Here is a 13278-nt window from a genome sequence, read left to right on the forward strand (position 1 = left end):
CTTCTCGATTAGATCTTGATTGGGAGCTTGTAGTGTCAACTGGTTGTAGATGTACTAAACATAATGCTCACTGTCGCAATTTCTATAGGACGCCAAGATGGTTTTATTGTCCTCAAAAAGTAGATACATATTCATCTCTTCTATCATATCAAAATACAGACAAAATGGGCTTTCTGAACCCGACGGGTACGTATTCAAACGGGGGTTGCAATGATTCATGTAAAGAGGCACCTCTAGGGTTGGTATGCCCCGTTTGTTCGGTTAAACATCCTCGCCACAGACATCCTAGATTTTTCAGTTGATGTCGGCAAGATAATGGGAGGGTACATACTGCTCGTCGTCTAGAAAAATCGGCATAGAAGCCCAACCAATAATCACGATCGCGACAGTCGTCTTTATGTCCACTTGTCGCATTGGATCGACAGCGGGGCCGTTCGTGATCCATGACTTCTTGAGGGGCTCTGATCCAGGGCTACAGCGGACGGTTAGATACGCTTTCCAAGGTAGTTTTAGAAAAGTACTTTCAATAACGAACCTTTGGGACGGGCCAGTCAGAAAAATGTAAGAATTTAGCCTCACGGAGCACTTTGTCTGGATTCCAGACTTCTTGGTCATTGCCCAAGTACTTGGTGTGAATTTCACCACGGAACTCCCCTGTCAGAATCATATATGGACGATGCGGGATGATGAGTGCACTGTCCTTGTAGAGAGTGTTCACAATTTCCATGTCATATTCGGAACCACTAGCATTGTTAATAGCAGCCATGACGCGGCGGAATTCAAAATGAGAAGGTTGAATCAGTAGCAACCCGGTGCCTTGGACACGTTCATCAGGGTTAAGCCAGTAGGCTCGAGGTAATCCTAATGGGCATGGAGGCATGAAGAACAATTCGTCTAAGTTCTACAGACTTTTAGCACAAAGATATTGAAATTCTACTTGAGTTCTAGAAACACACCTGCAGTATAGTTGAGTCCGAGTCTAAATTTAGAACTCGATCATATTGTCTGATTAAAGGCGAGGAGTTTAGTAAAACTCTTCGCCCATGTTGCTATAACACGGTTAGTATTCACAATTTTAATCAAAGAATCAGGTGACATATACCATCCCCACTGATGCGACTCTGAACCTGAATAGGTACCAGTTGAACCTTGTATTGATCTCGCGCTTTCCGCAGTAGTCGACCCACCGGTTCAGCATCGTTTTCGTCTAGCGAAAATTCCGATGGGTACATCATAACTCGGTCAGGCTTGCTGTTCAAGCGATGTAGGGTTTCAAACAACATGACTGAATTGCAGAGGTAGGCTGTGTTAGTGACATATTGCGTGTAGGCAAAGCGCGACCAGTCCACTGCGTCAACGTCTGCTTGAACACCATGGTGACTTGGGAGGTATGCCACCGTAGGCCCATCTGTTAGAATGAGCAGGGACTGGATTAGGACAAGAATGATAAATATGGCAATTATAGCACGTAGGGCTTTCGGAAGACTTCCTAGCATGGTGAACCACGCTGGGAAAAAGACGACAAAAAGGTTCGGCAAGGATTCCGGGAGGCAATGTGGTTGCTGTCTAACATCAAAACTAGGTACTCAGCTCGCTGCGCTAAAATGCTGGCAGATAGTGAGATTTATACTATTTCCTTAGCGCGAGACCAATATTAGACTGGAATAAAATGTTTGTGCGCCTTACTGGCTATCTGCGAAACCTTAAAAATGAATAACAGGGTATATTTCCCTTACTACCAATACCCATGCAGGTAACCGCATGAACACAGCTTCACAGTCAAAGTGGTATCGTAAGACATGGTATATTTTATAGGACACGTGGTAATCGACTAGCAGTACCATATTCTATACCTGCATAGCAAGGGTAACGGAACGCGACCTTCTCGAATGCAATTTGGGGCGGGCTTTACATGTAAAGATTGACAAGACTACTGTAGTGGGCCTTGAATGTCGCCTTTGTTTCTAACCGAAGGAAGAGATGGGATCCCAATCTTGCCTGTATAGCCATAGCTCAGCATTTCAATGGATATAGCAAGGAATTTCATATAGGGAGCCAGATGAAGCATTCTTTCAATTAGGAGGAAGTGATCCAACTATAACTAGCAGATCAGATACCGGCCGTAGGACGTAGGACACAACTTACCATAGGCATTGTAATTGTATGCTCCATAGACACATTCGTCCGTGATTTCCGTTGTGCCGGTGCCCGAGAGAATTGTCTGCCCACCACGAATGACTGCAAAGCTCTGAGGCCCTAATCCCATTGATACCTCTTTAGCACTTACACCTAGCGGCGCCTCGTAGGAGTAGACATTGCCTCCGCTGCTCACTCGCACGGTAGCCGCGGAAGTCAGTAGAGATACAACAAACACGGAGTCGTTCAATTGCTGCCAGCCATCCGGTCGCCCTATAAAGTAATTCCCGCTACTATTATCGGCCTCGGACATGCAGGTGTCCGTCACCCCGCAATATATCTCTCGAGGGTTTGGCCGATACCAGTAAACCAGCTTATCAGACGTGACAAACTCGTCAGGGGAGCTCGCGCCTTGCTTGAACGCGTCAATAAATGGTTTCGCAACGTCTAACCATCCGTCGTGAGGCCTACTCAGATCAGCCACGCCGCAGCAGTAGCTCCGCGGAGACCCACATAGTATTTGTCCATTTGGAAGCCCCATCATCAGTGTGTGGAGAATTTAAGGGCCCGATATAATGACTCTCTCCGTAGTCATTCCAAGTGAGGATTTCAATAAAACGAGGACTCAGGGCTAGGAGCTCCATCCATCGGTGAAACCAGAGTAAATCCGACGGGAAAACCCAGTTCTTACTATAGGATACCTCGGGCCCGAAATGCGTGAAAAACCACGGTGAAACCGCTGTAAGGGAATTAGTAGGCTATTCAGCTGGCTGGGGCATACGTGAGGAGCCTCACGCGCGATATATGATTTTCCTGCAAGCGCATTAAGATATATTGTGTCTCCATCAGCCACCGAAACACGCCGACCGGGAGCTGGGGCTTTGTTGTTTCCGTCGCTTGGCCAGGCCATCCAGTTCAAGAGACCATCGATCGATTCCAGCTCTGTGCTAAACGGCGGATGTAAGTTGGGGGCAAAGAAGATGGGTCTCCCTACTGCAGCGCGTAATGCCATTACATCGAGGCCGTCACCACCAAATGATGAGACAAAAACTTTGTCATCCACAAGAAGCTGTGCGGGCTGGTTGGAAAACCGAGCAATCTTCTCGCCAATAAGCCCAGTTTGGTCGATACGCCACCAGTTAAAGTCAATGGAAATAAAGACTTTCATGTCGTTATTGGACGCCGATTCGTACAACAAGCCAAGTTGCTGATCGGTGAAGGGGTCAACGCCAATGTTGAGGGCAAACGCATCAATACCAAAAGCCCTGGCTCGCTTCATATCCTGATCATAGTCCGATGACGCTCTACCCACGCGGCTTGTGCCCATCTGGATTCTGTTAGTAGTTGTTTAACGTTAAGATACACAAACTCTAACTATAAAATGAGCAAAGACCAGACGGTCAGTGTCGTTCATGTAATTCGTGGCATCGGCGACAACTGCAAGAGGAGAGTAGAAAAGACACAAAAGTAACCGGCACGTGATCGATACATAATAATAAGCCATTCAGTCAGTTCGGATTGCATGTCCTGCTTTTCCCTACCACCTGTATAGGTGCAACATTTGTTGCAAGTTATAGCCTGTGGATATCGGCTACTGACGGGGCTCGAGGCTAGGCCAAGGCAGTACCCCACCTTGGAGCACCGGTACTGGCATCGGTGATTAGGGCATCGCTAAATTTTACCCAACGCGCCCGGGCCACATTACGTTGTCGTTGTTCAATTATATCCGTCCATAAATAGCCTCTCCAAAGCTTTTAATCATCTTACCAATGACCGTCTCTATCGTAGTCCTTCAGGTCCACTAACGCCTGTTCTACCGTATCCCCGCCTTGGAATCACCAAGCGGAACACTACATTGCACATTGACCCCTCACGAATATCGATGGAGAGTGATCCTATGGATCAGGCTGCTGTGATAGGCAGGCAATCCGAAGAAACGATCGAAGTCTTTTGCCAAGGTGAAAGCTTTCTGTTTTCAAAACAACACCTGATAAAGGCATCGCCGTTCTTGAAGCATAAGGTCGAGAATTCTACCGTGATATACCTCGATGATCGTAAAGATAGGGTAAGACTCTTTCAAACGTTCCTAGGGACTGGCGTAACATCATCCCCTACATTTGATTTCAATCCTACGCCTCTTGAGAGAAGATGTCTGATCTGCGAACATGACCGTCAAATTAGTTTGTCTTATGGTGCAATCTGGCGAGACATAGATATCTATGCCTTTGGTATGAAATATGGTGTTATCTCTCTAGTCAATCGGTGCCTGGTTAGGATACGTTGCAGACTCTGGATTATCCAAAGTTCAGATCTGAGGCTTCTCCTACGTAACGTACTCAAAAGGAGTAGTGAGTATCGTCTGCTTGGTGGGTTGAAACGCGCAATATTACAGGAGGCAGAGGCAAGACTAGGCAGGAGAAGGGTACATAATTTATTAGTCTCTAAAAGGGTGAAGAATACCCATTGGCATTGGCTTAGGGGACCTATGGCTCCTCATAGGCCCTGCCAATGTAGAAAGCGAGCTAATGGCACACTCCTATAGTAGAAACTCAATAAACGTCTCGATGGAGCCAACAGCAACGAGAATTTTAACCTGTCTATCATAACCGATGTAGGCCGTTTAACACGGGATTGCTTTGATCGAGCCTTAGTCTTAGTATTTTCTATTTGATAATTCTAACCGCCTGGATGGAGAGGAACGGACATGTAAAGACAGATATTTTAGAAAGAAGCCCCCTTGAGCATTGTAACTTGAACATTGTATGAGGATTTGTAATGAATAATATTCTTATGTTCAGACTTACCTATATTAACATTACCGGAATCAGAGGAAATTTACTCCTATGCTCGATCCAGATTTCCGGTATGTCTACAATGTCTTAATTTTAAGTTTCCGCAGGATAAATTTTGCACGCTCCCCTTATTCACCCTATTTTAGTGGTGGTTGTTAATAGTGCTTACGTTTAAAACATTCTTTCGCATAACCTCACTATAGTTGACATCACGTGATTACCATGTGAGACACTCATGTTGATGCAGATAGCAGACGCGGGCTATACGCAGTTAATGTTCTAGCTAAAATATCGTCGTCCCTATTCACTCGGACTAAGTAGGCTTAAATTTGCGTTATAGTGTCTGTAAAGGCTCAGTCAACGTAAGTTTGAATCTTATCCCAGGGATACCTCTCCAAATCCGGCTGCAGTTTTACTATCAAAGAAGGGCCTGCCAGAGAAGGGCAAGTATAATAGTGTACTTTGTACATCCGCCATGTTAATTTTAGATTGGCTACCACAATACGGCATAGGTTTGGGGCAGCAAGAACTATATTTGGCTTTGTATTCTCCGTCAGGGAAAAACAGAATATTTCGCATGAGCATTGCACAATCTTCGAGCTCATGAGTTGCTTTGATGCCGCGTTATCTCTCGTAGGGCCTTCGACATGAGTTTCCGATCGAGTATCACAGCCAGCTTGCTCGCCCAGCTAGGAGTCGTTGCTAGATCTACTATTGACAGTGGGAATGGCTTTGTCACGTACTACTATGACGTCGAGCAGGTGAACACTTGCGGTACTACATTTGAGTCTCAAAATCAAGGCGGAGTGATGTGTAGCTCCCTCATACCGCTTTCCCTTAACCAGATTAATACAAACCACCTTGTCGCTATGAATAGCACCCAGCTACGCCAAGACCCGGCGAAATACTGCGGTAAACAAGTAATAGTCTCCGTTAGTGGGAAGCCATCCACCATGCAGCTCTTCATTGGGGATGGCTGCGAACGATGTAGTGTCGGCTCTTCATCCGCCAGGATTTGGAATGCGGAAGGCGCTCCTGGTCTTGACTTTAGCTATACTGTCCTAGACGAGTTGGCCGGAGGAAATGCCTGCAGTTTAGGTCACCTCGCAATCTCATGGGAAATAACTGACACGACGATAAACGACATTGTGAACAGCTCTTCTGGCGTTCCCTTGCCATCAGTATCGAAACAGCCTGGATACACGACTGCGTCCGCCTCGCCCCAGTGTTCAGCTCCTTTGCTGGTCCCGTCGAGGGTGCAGATCGGCGCAAATACCACCATTTCATCGGCAACTGCATGCACGAACAACGTTTGGAAACGCGACGGGAATGTCCTGGAACAGTGTATCGGCACCACATGGACACCCCGTGAGACATGTTTTGCTGGCTGGAGATGCCGCGGCGGTTCTAACCCATACTGCACACCAGGATACGTAGGGAAAGGTGTCATGTTGCTTTAAGTTAGGCCGACTGCCCATGCCGTTGGAATTATCGGGCTGCTTTGTTTGTTGGAAAACAGATGCCATGAGGAATCAATGTACAGTACCCACCGGCGAACGTTTGTTATTGTCATTATCATTTTTTTAAGGCTCGGATAGAAAAGGGATTTCGCCGTAATGGACATAAATTTTCCATATTCGATTTTATACTGGTTGCTCTTATAACTAGTGCTTTTCAGCCGGATTTATTTTGGCTATAAGGAAGGGCACAACTAGCCATGTGGGAAGCCCGTTTTATTGCAACGGTGAGAGGCAGCCTTTTGCTATCTTGAGATGCCAGTTTTGAAAGTTTCGATTCAAAGACCTCCTGCTCTCGTATTTACCGTGTGAAAGCCGATACATTCGTTTAACGAAATCCGGGGTTACACCCGGATTGAAGCTGATAGGCATTACCCGCGCGCAGAAGTGCTGAGTCCGCCGTGGTTTAGCGTAAAAATTATGCTAGGTGCGTGTGGGGCTAAAAATATCTCATCCAAGATTAGGTTATTAAACGTCCGATTCTGGACGTCCGACATATGACATTTCGCCCTGCCGAATACCGCAACGTTGGAAACTCCGACGTAGACTAAAATGGACTGTTGTCGCAGCATGATGAGGGCCTCCGAATCACATTTAAACTCTTCTAGTGGGAGTTCAACTCGACCCGAGGTATAAAAGGTACCACATCGCTAGGGTTTAGGACTTTTCACCGGTTGCCATTATGAAGCAAATTAAAAGAACGCCGCGGGATGGGCGGTTCAAGGCCAATTTCAGATGCTCTGCCCGATATTGCTTTCATTATACACGTAAAACCATGTGCCATCAGAGCTCGACGAATACCACGCCCACTTTCCATGCGCCCTGTACCATTACAGTCAAAGGCTATTGCCATTAATATCCATGTCCACAGGAGAAACACATCCCGACTTTCCATCTACTCTCCTCTCCTTCTATCTCTTGACTTCGACCCAACTTGATAGCCTGGCCCGGCACTTTCACCAGGTCTGGCCCCCGACACTCACAACGTTGCAATACCCTATTTTAATGTCCCCGTGGATTGGAATGTCTCACGAAAACGATATTAGTTTGGAAGAAAAAGAATGAGATTTGGAGCTTTCATTGGGCTACGGGGCTGTCTCTCGGACCAGCTTGGATATAGAAGTTGGTTGGGGTTTGGTGAGGGTTCAAAGTGAGCTCGGCCTTGAATGGCAGGTTCCAAGGGCACGTGGAACACATACAACCTCTTCTGAAAGACCTCAGTTGTTACTTTTCTGTAAATGCACTAAACCGACCCCCTACTAGCCAGTTCATACTGTTTTGATAGATCAATGCGTACGGGCAAAAGGTTATTGAAACTATTTTTGGCACAATATTCCGGGACACTAATGTTCTTCTAAAGATAGAATAGATTCAAATGGAACCGATGAATGCAGTGATATTGGCTCAAAGGAACGAAGGACGGTTAAGCACAAGAGAAATCGCTCGCTACTCCAACGCATCGGGGGCCAAAATCATACCAATGGTTTGGTGGGCAGACAACACCTACTGTAGTATCCACTAGTGGTGCCAACTCGTCGGGACGATCAAGTCACTGGCTCATATTAGTAACTTAGTATTGCCAACAAGTCTAAATTTGGACACCAGTGGTATATTTTTAGCCAGCCTAAACATTTTTGCTATATCTTACCAGGAGTCCTAATTCAATACATGTTATAGTGTCTAAGATTATCGCAATGGGCCGTGTACGCAGAGCCATTGTCAGCTTACAAAATAAGAGATCTCGCCTAACTACTTATCGGAAGCGCTCCGCGGGGGCAATGAAGAAGCTTCATGAGCTCAGCGTTCTTTGCAACCAGGATATATTTCTCTATATTCGTGACCAGGAAACTGGGAAGCTCCAGACATTTGCATCATGTGATGAGAAATTTGTACCCGACTACGATTTAATCAGTCAAGAAGATCGCAAGGGCCCTAAAGATATGCAGATATACTATACCCAGGCCCAAAACCAGAAACAGAACCAGAAACAAAAGCGGAACCAGCAGGAAACCCAATCGAACCAGCAGCCGAGCGACAAGTCGGAAAACCAATGGAACATCCAGTGGAGCAACCAGCCAGTCAATCAGCCGCACAACCAGAACCATGGCCCGAAATGGCTATCTTCTTCGGCAGGTAGCGAGGAGCACAAATCGGCTCATTCGGTGACTACGCCCCAAGCGCCACCCCGACTGGACTGTCGTGGACAGCGGAACCAGGGTTCTTCGGTATGGAACATTGTTTCGAACCCGAGAATCATACAACCATTTAGCAGCCTCATGTCCCAGAGTGAGTCTTGCCAGAGGACATTCAAAGCCACATTACGAATATTTACTGCAATTTAGCACCTTGCCTATACTGGCTACGACTTGCAGGCGTCGTTTGGGTTTAGGAAAGGAGTACTGGAGCCAATATTTCGGGGCTAGATTGGAAGTTTCCTTTTTCTGTATTCGCTAAATAGGCAGACCTGGCGGCGGGCGAGAGATTTCAGCAAAGCCAAGTCCTACACCTAGCGCAATCATAATAAAGCCAAATACCACACATATAACATTATCATCGAAGAATGTTCCAAATGGTAGCGCATAGTCCATGGGAGTCGGATGCTGACTTCACTTACTGACACCCGTTAGAATTAGTCGGTCTATTTTAGAAATCAATTACATACCCGGTGTTGAAGGATGTAGTAGAGAGTGAGAAATCACCGCAAGGCAAAGCTCCGACTGAGTAGAGTTGGGAAGTTATATAATCATAATGAAAAAGAGGGACACTGCATACTAGGCAGCTATAGGCAAGGCTCCCTCTGCTCTTTTTCTTTTTCTTTTTCTTTTTCTTTTTCTTTTCCTTTTTGTTTTTATATTTTCTTTTTTCGTTTTTCTTTTCCTTTTTGTTTGTCTTTTTATTTCTTTTTCTCGTGGCAGTGGTCCCACCAGCCCTAGCTTTTTTATGCATTTTGTTTGACTTCACGATTTGAGACTTTGCAGCTTCTTCTTCTTCTTCTTCTTTATGTTCATGTCAGATTCAGGTAAAATCATGCACGTTGAATATTACAGTGACTGTATGTTAGTCAAGCCAGCATTTTTGCTTTGGGTACGGTGGCGGAAGGGACCGTTGATGCAGTCGATGCGCACGTGACACCGCGAGCCCTACGTCGTTTTGCTGTGCCGGGGCGACGGACCAATTCCTTTCCAGCGTAGTCTATATGAGGATTCAACTCAGGCGGTGAATCTCCGCCACGACATGATGTTTGGTAATATTAACTGTCCCAATCCCTGTTCCCTTGTCCTGATGTCACACGCGAAGAACAGACCAGCTCGGCCTTATGTTGATGTGCTAAGGTCGCAGGATTAGAGGTGAAAGTGCTTTCTTTACCAATATTTCTAGAAAAGTAGTTGTGAATAGTAGTCGAGTCTACGATATCAAACTGGGGCTTACGACTGTTCTGTGTGAGATAACATGGATAATGAATTCGCAATTTGCAGATATCGCGATCTATCTCATTACCCGGATATACTGACTATGAAGAACGGAGCATTTACCTATTCCATCCCCTTCCCAAATAAGCTTCCAGCTTGCAAGAAGTCTTCCTCGGCCTATGCGCCTGCCTTAGCTGACGGGGTACTCATGGATATACTGGATGACGTGACCACGCCAAATGTCGGATTGCCAGTACAGGCAGGCTCTCCCTCAGGTGCGAGGTTAGAAGGCTGGCCCTTAAACTCAACCTTTTCACCAGGTTCGGGGAATCTAATGTCGACGCCTTCCTTCGTGATACAGCCGTTCACATTCGCAACAAACATTGCAGGAAGGGTGGACGAGGGCACGATGGACTTGACGGGGTCTCCGCTGGAGACATCACTTGTCACCGTAATAGGCGCACAATTCATATACATCTCGCGGTTTCCAAGGCGGTTGAACCAGGTCCAGGCCAGCGTATATTTACCTGGGGAGATATCACATGGAATGGTGAAGTTCGACGGATATTTCTCGATCCGAGCGGACCCACCAGCGAGATTTCCCTCCACGTTGGCCGGGCACCCACCCTCATATGAGGCGATTACCTTCCACTCCGAACTCTTGGATGGCTCAAGGTCTGTGGTTAGACTGATCTGGCACGAACCTCCTCCATGCATAGCACTACCCTGGAAGATCAGTCCATGCGATTCGCCCACACTGATAGTTGTTTCAGACTCGGGGGCCTCGAATGCGTTATCGCGCAGCTTGCAAGGGAAATCGCTACCATCTGCGGCTAACGGAGAATTATTAAGTGTGTCAAAACTGTAGGGCTCAGGTGATATCATGACAACATGGGCATGAACGACCGAATGAAGGAGGAAGGTAATGAGCGCCAACCGGCGCAAGGAGACGCTTGATACCATCATCCTTTACTGGGGTTCGAGATGAGGAACACATGAGAATATGTATTATGGTCCTTGATAATTGACAGCTTATAGAAATTCCGTTACAAAAATAGGCATTGTGAGACTTACGCGGCAACGTTGGAACCAAAAATGGTCCAAGAGTCTACTTGTACAGCTAGGAAATATGTGAGGCGTGAGCCGGTAATTTAGCGTGGTTTTGAGACACGGATATATACGAATGGGATCCCCATTGACAAGGCTCTTCTTGTAACCATGCAATACAAACCAAAGTGAACTTATACCGTGTATTTTCTTCAGCTTGCAAATCTTGATAATGTAGCTTTCAAGCATCGTAGTCGGAAAACCCAAATACACAAACATATTCACAATTCTAGAATTCAAATCCAAATTCTATATTACTCTTACTGTTGTCTAACATCTCACACTCGTAATAGCGAATCAAGTGCTCTTACATTTTTAAACATATACTCCCTGTGATATATAAATTGTCCAGCTAAATTACAGATATGTTTATGGTAATCAAATACTTGATGGAAAGTTGCTGGCTTACGTGGTTGTGGAATATGGCATTGACCATGGTGTCTGACGGCGGCGCTCGCTTGCAGGATAATTTCAGTCTTGATAGAACAATGTGTTAAGATATAGAGCCGAAAGGGCATACTACTATAGTTGGAGGCTGGTCCGGGAAGAGGCTTCCAGATCCGTTGGATCCATTGTTGGCGATAACAGCAGTGGAAGTCGGTGTATAGTGTCAAAGATACGGAAATCCGTCTGATCAACCTTCTGATCACAACGGCATGCGGCCTGGAACGGGATATAACTGCGTTCAATGAAGCCTGGGGCAAACCGGGCTCATAACTGTCACGCTATAATGACCCGTTGATCTGATGATTTGGAGACTTGACTTTCTATCTAAAGGAGTGACGAAAGTCGGTTTCTATAATTGTGTTCATTCCTATGCCAGAGACAATCTGTAGGCAGCAGCTGTGCTGCCTTGTGCTAGTGCTGATCACGCTATGCGTAAATCCGTTCACGATATCTCATCTTGACAATGCTTAGAGAAACCTACAATAGGAGAACAGATTTCAAAGGGACGAGCAAGTAAGATTTGCCTGCGCATAGTCAAAGGCATCCAGATACCCCATCAACTGGACCACAGCGGCGCATACGACCAGGATGTGAAAGATCGAATGGGAGCCCCATAGGTCGAATTTGCCAGGATATTGGCTTTCGGGAAACCTGGTCTCCAGAACCACATGTGTTAGGGTCATTTTCTCTCTTGTGTGCGGAATTGGGAGACTTACTGCATAAAAAAAGTCCCAGATAGAAGGCAGCCTGCTTTTGCCAGAGTATAGGGAAAAGCTTTTCTCATCATCTGCGACATGCCGAACACATTGAGTCCATGAATCAAGGGTGCAACACCGGACAAGCCAGTCGCCACGAACATCAATGCTCGGAAAAGGCGATACTTTGGGCCCTGGAACTTGGGATGCATTGTCATGAAGATGGTCAACGTCCCGAAAACTCCAATCTATCAACCAAGAAAAGAAGAGTGTTAGACTCAAGTACCAGGTCCGGGGTGAGGAAATGCCAAACTGTGCACATGGAGATTAACTAACCAAAGACCAGTAGATATTGCGTGGCAACGGTTCACACCAGAAAACCATGTATATTCCCAAGACAAGGTCGCCCAGTATGAAGATCACTATACCCAGCATGTCCAGTCGCAGGCAGAAATGTCCCATCTCTCGGGAGTGGTTCATCAAGGTGTGGTACGTTGCCGACAACGACAGGCACGTGGCGGCTGTCAACATGAAGATGGAGAAAGCAATAATATCGGCGCCAGTGGCCCCGGAGTATCTGCTGGCAAGGTACTGCGGGATATACCACTCGCCACACAGGAAGAAAACGGCTGGTATGAGGTGAGAATAGATGTTGACTGACTCGTTGTGAATATACGACCAACTGCAGAACGAAGCGTGAGCCGAGCCTGAGATGGGCCGATAGCCACGGAGAATCCACTGGTTAGATTCAAGTCGGAACCATTTCGGCATCTCATCGAACCATAGAAGAGCTGGCCGTCCTGCCTTGCGGGCCTTGGACGCGGTGTCGCTGATAGATTCCATTGCCCGCGCTTTGTGCGCCTCTGGGGGATGCGGGGACGGAACTCGAAGACGGGGAGCGGATGCCATTTGCTGTCGCCTGATGATAATGTGATGTGGGGACGCCAGGCTTTAAGAGTCAGTCAGTGGAAATGCAAGATGAAGAAAAAAAGTGTCCCTCTTGCTTTGTTTCTTGCTAAGCGCCAGCCTTGTTGTTACCCCGTTGCGAAGCCCAAATGCAGCAATCCGGCACGACACATCCGACGCCACGATCGTCCAGGAAGAGTGATCTAGCAGGATGCAAGTTACATTGCCCTAGGCTAGATACCTTGATCACTAAATCACGAAAGTTTCC

General features: G+C 46.6%; 6 protein-coding genes across 6 annotated transcripts; 2 read left to right on the forward strand and 4 right to left on the reverse strand.

Annotated features, from left to right (window-relative positions):
- Positions 1-261: 261 nt before the first annotated feature.
- Positions 262-1496, reverse strand: N7446_010753 (uncharacterized protein; the record flags this gene model as incomplete). Its single annotated transcript, XM_058519496.1, has 4 exons — positions 262-285; positions 332-472; positions 536-901; positions 1188-1496. The coding sequence occupies 4 exons, from the start codon at positions 1494-1496 to the stop codon at positions 262-264; spliced, it is 840 nt and encodes a 279-aa protein (XP_058368334.1).
- A 605-nt stretch (positions 1497-2101) lies between these two features.
- Positions 2102-3640, reverse strand: N7446_010754 (glycoside hydrolase family 71 protein; the record flags this gene model as incomplete). The annotated part of the gene is made up of 4 exons (XM_058519497.1): positions 2102-2603; positions 2650-2875; positions 2932-3463; positions 3512-3640. The coding sequence occupies 4 exons, from the start codon at positions 3638-3640 to the stop codon at positions 2102-2104; spliced, it is 1389 nt and encodes a 462-aa protein (XP_058368335.1).
- A 1935-nt stretch (positions 3641-5575) lies between these two features.
- Positions 5576-6388, forward strand: N7446_010755 (uncharacterized protein; the record flags this gene model as incomplete). The annotated part of the gene is made up of 1 exon (XM_058519498.1): positions 5576-6388. One exon carries the CDS (start codon positions 5576-5578, stop codon positions 6386-6388), a length of 813 nt encoding a protein of 270 aa, XP_058368336.1.
- Positions 6389-8139: 1751 nt separating this feature from the next.
- N7446_010756 (MADS-box domain-containing protein) lies at positions 8140-8787 on the forward strand (the record flags this gene model as incomplete). Its single annotated transcript, XM_058519499.1, has 1 exon — positions 8140-8787. One exon carries the CDS (start codon positions 8140-8142, stop codon positions 8785-8787), a length of 648 nt encoding a protein of 215 aa, XP_058368337.1.
- A 1245-nt stretch (positions 8788-10032) lies between these two features.
- Positions 10033-10818, reverse strand: N7446_010757 (uncharacterized protein; the record flags this gene model as incomplete). Its single annotated transcript, XM_058519500.1, has 1 exon — positions 10033-10818. The coding sequence occupies one exon, from the start codon at positions 10816-10818 to the stop codon at positions 10033-10035; it is 786 nt and encodes a 261-aa protein (XP_058368338.1).
- Positions 10819-11906: 1088 nt separating this feature from the next.
- On the reverse strand, positions 11907-13013 carry N7446_010758 (hemolysin-III family protein; the record flags this gene model as incomplete). The annotated part of the gene is made up of 2 exons (XM_058519501.1): positions 11907-12352; positions 12437-13013. The coding sequence occupies 2 exons, from the start codon at positions 13011-13013 to the stop codon at positions 11907-11909; spliced, it is 1023 nt and encodes a 340-aa protein (XP_058368339.1).
- Positions 13014-13278: the final 265 nt, after the last annotated feature.

This window comes from Penicillium canescens (genome assembly GCF_028828765.1).
Source record: "Penicillium canescens strain IBT 15451 chromosome Unknown utg000007l_segment0_segment0, whole genome shotgun sequence".
Taxonomy (NCBI): domain Eukaryota; kingdom Fungi; phylum Ascomycota; class Eurotiomycetes; order Eurotiales; family Aspergillaceae; genus Penicillium; species Penicillium canescens.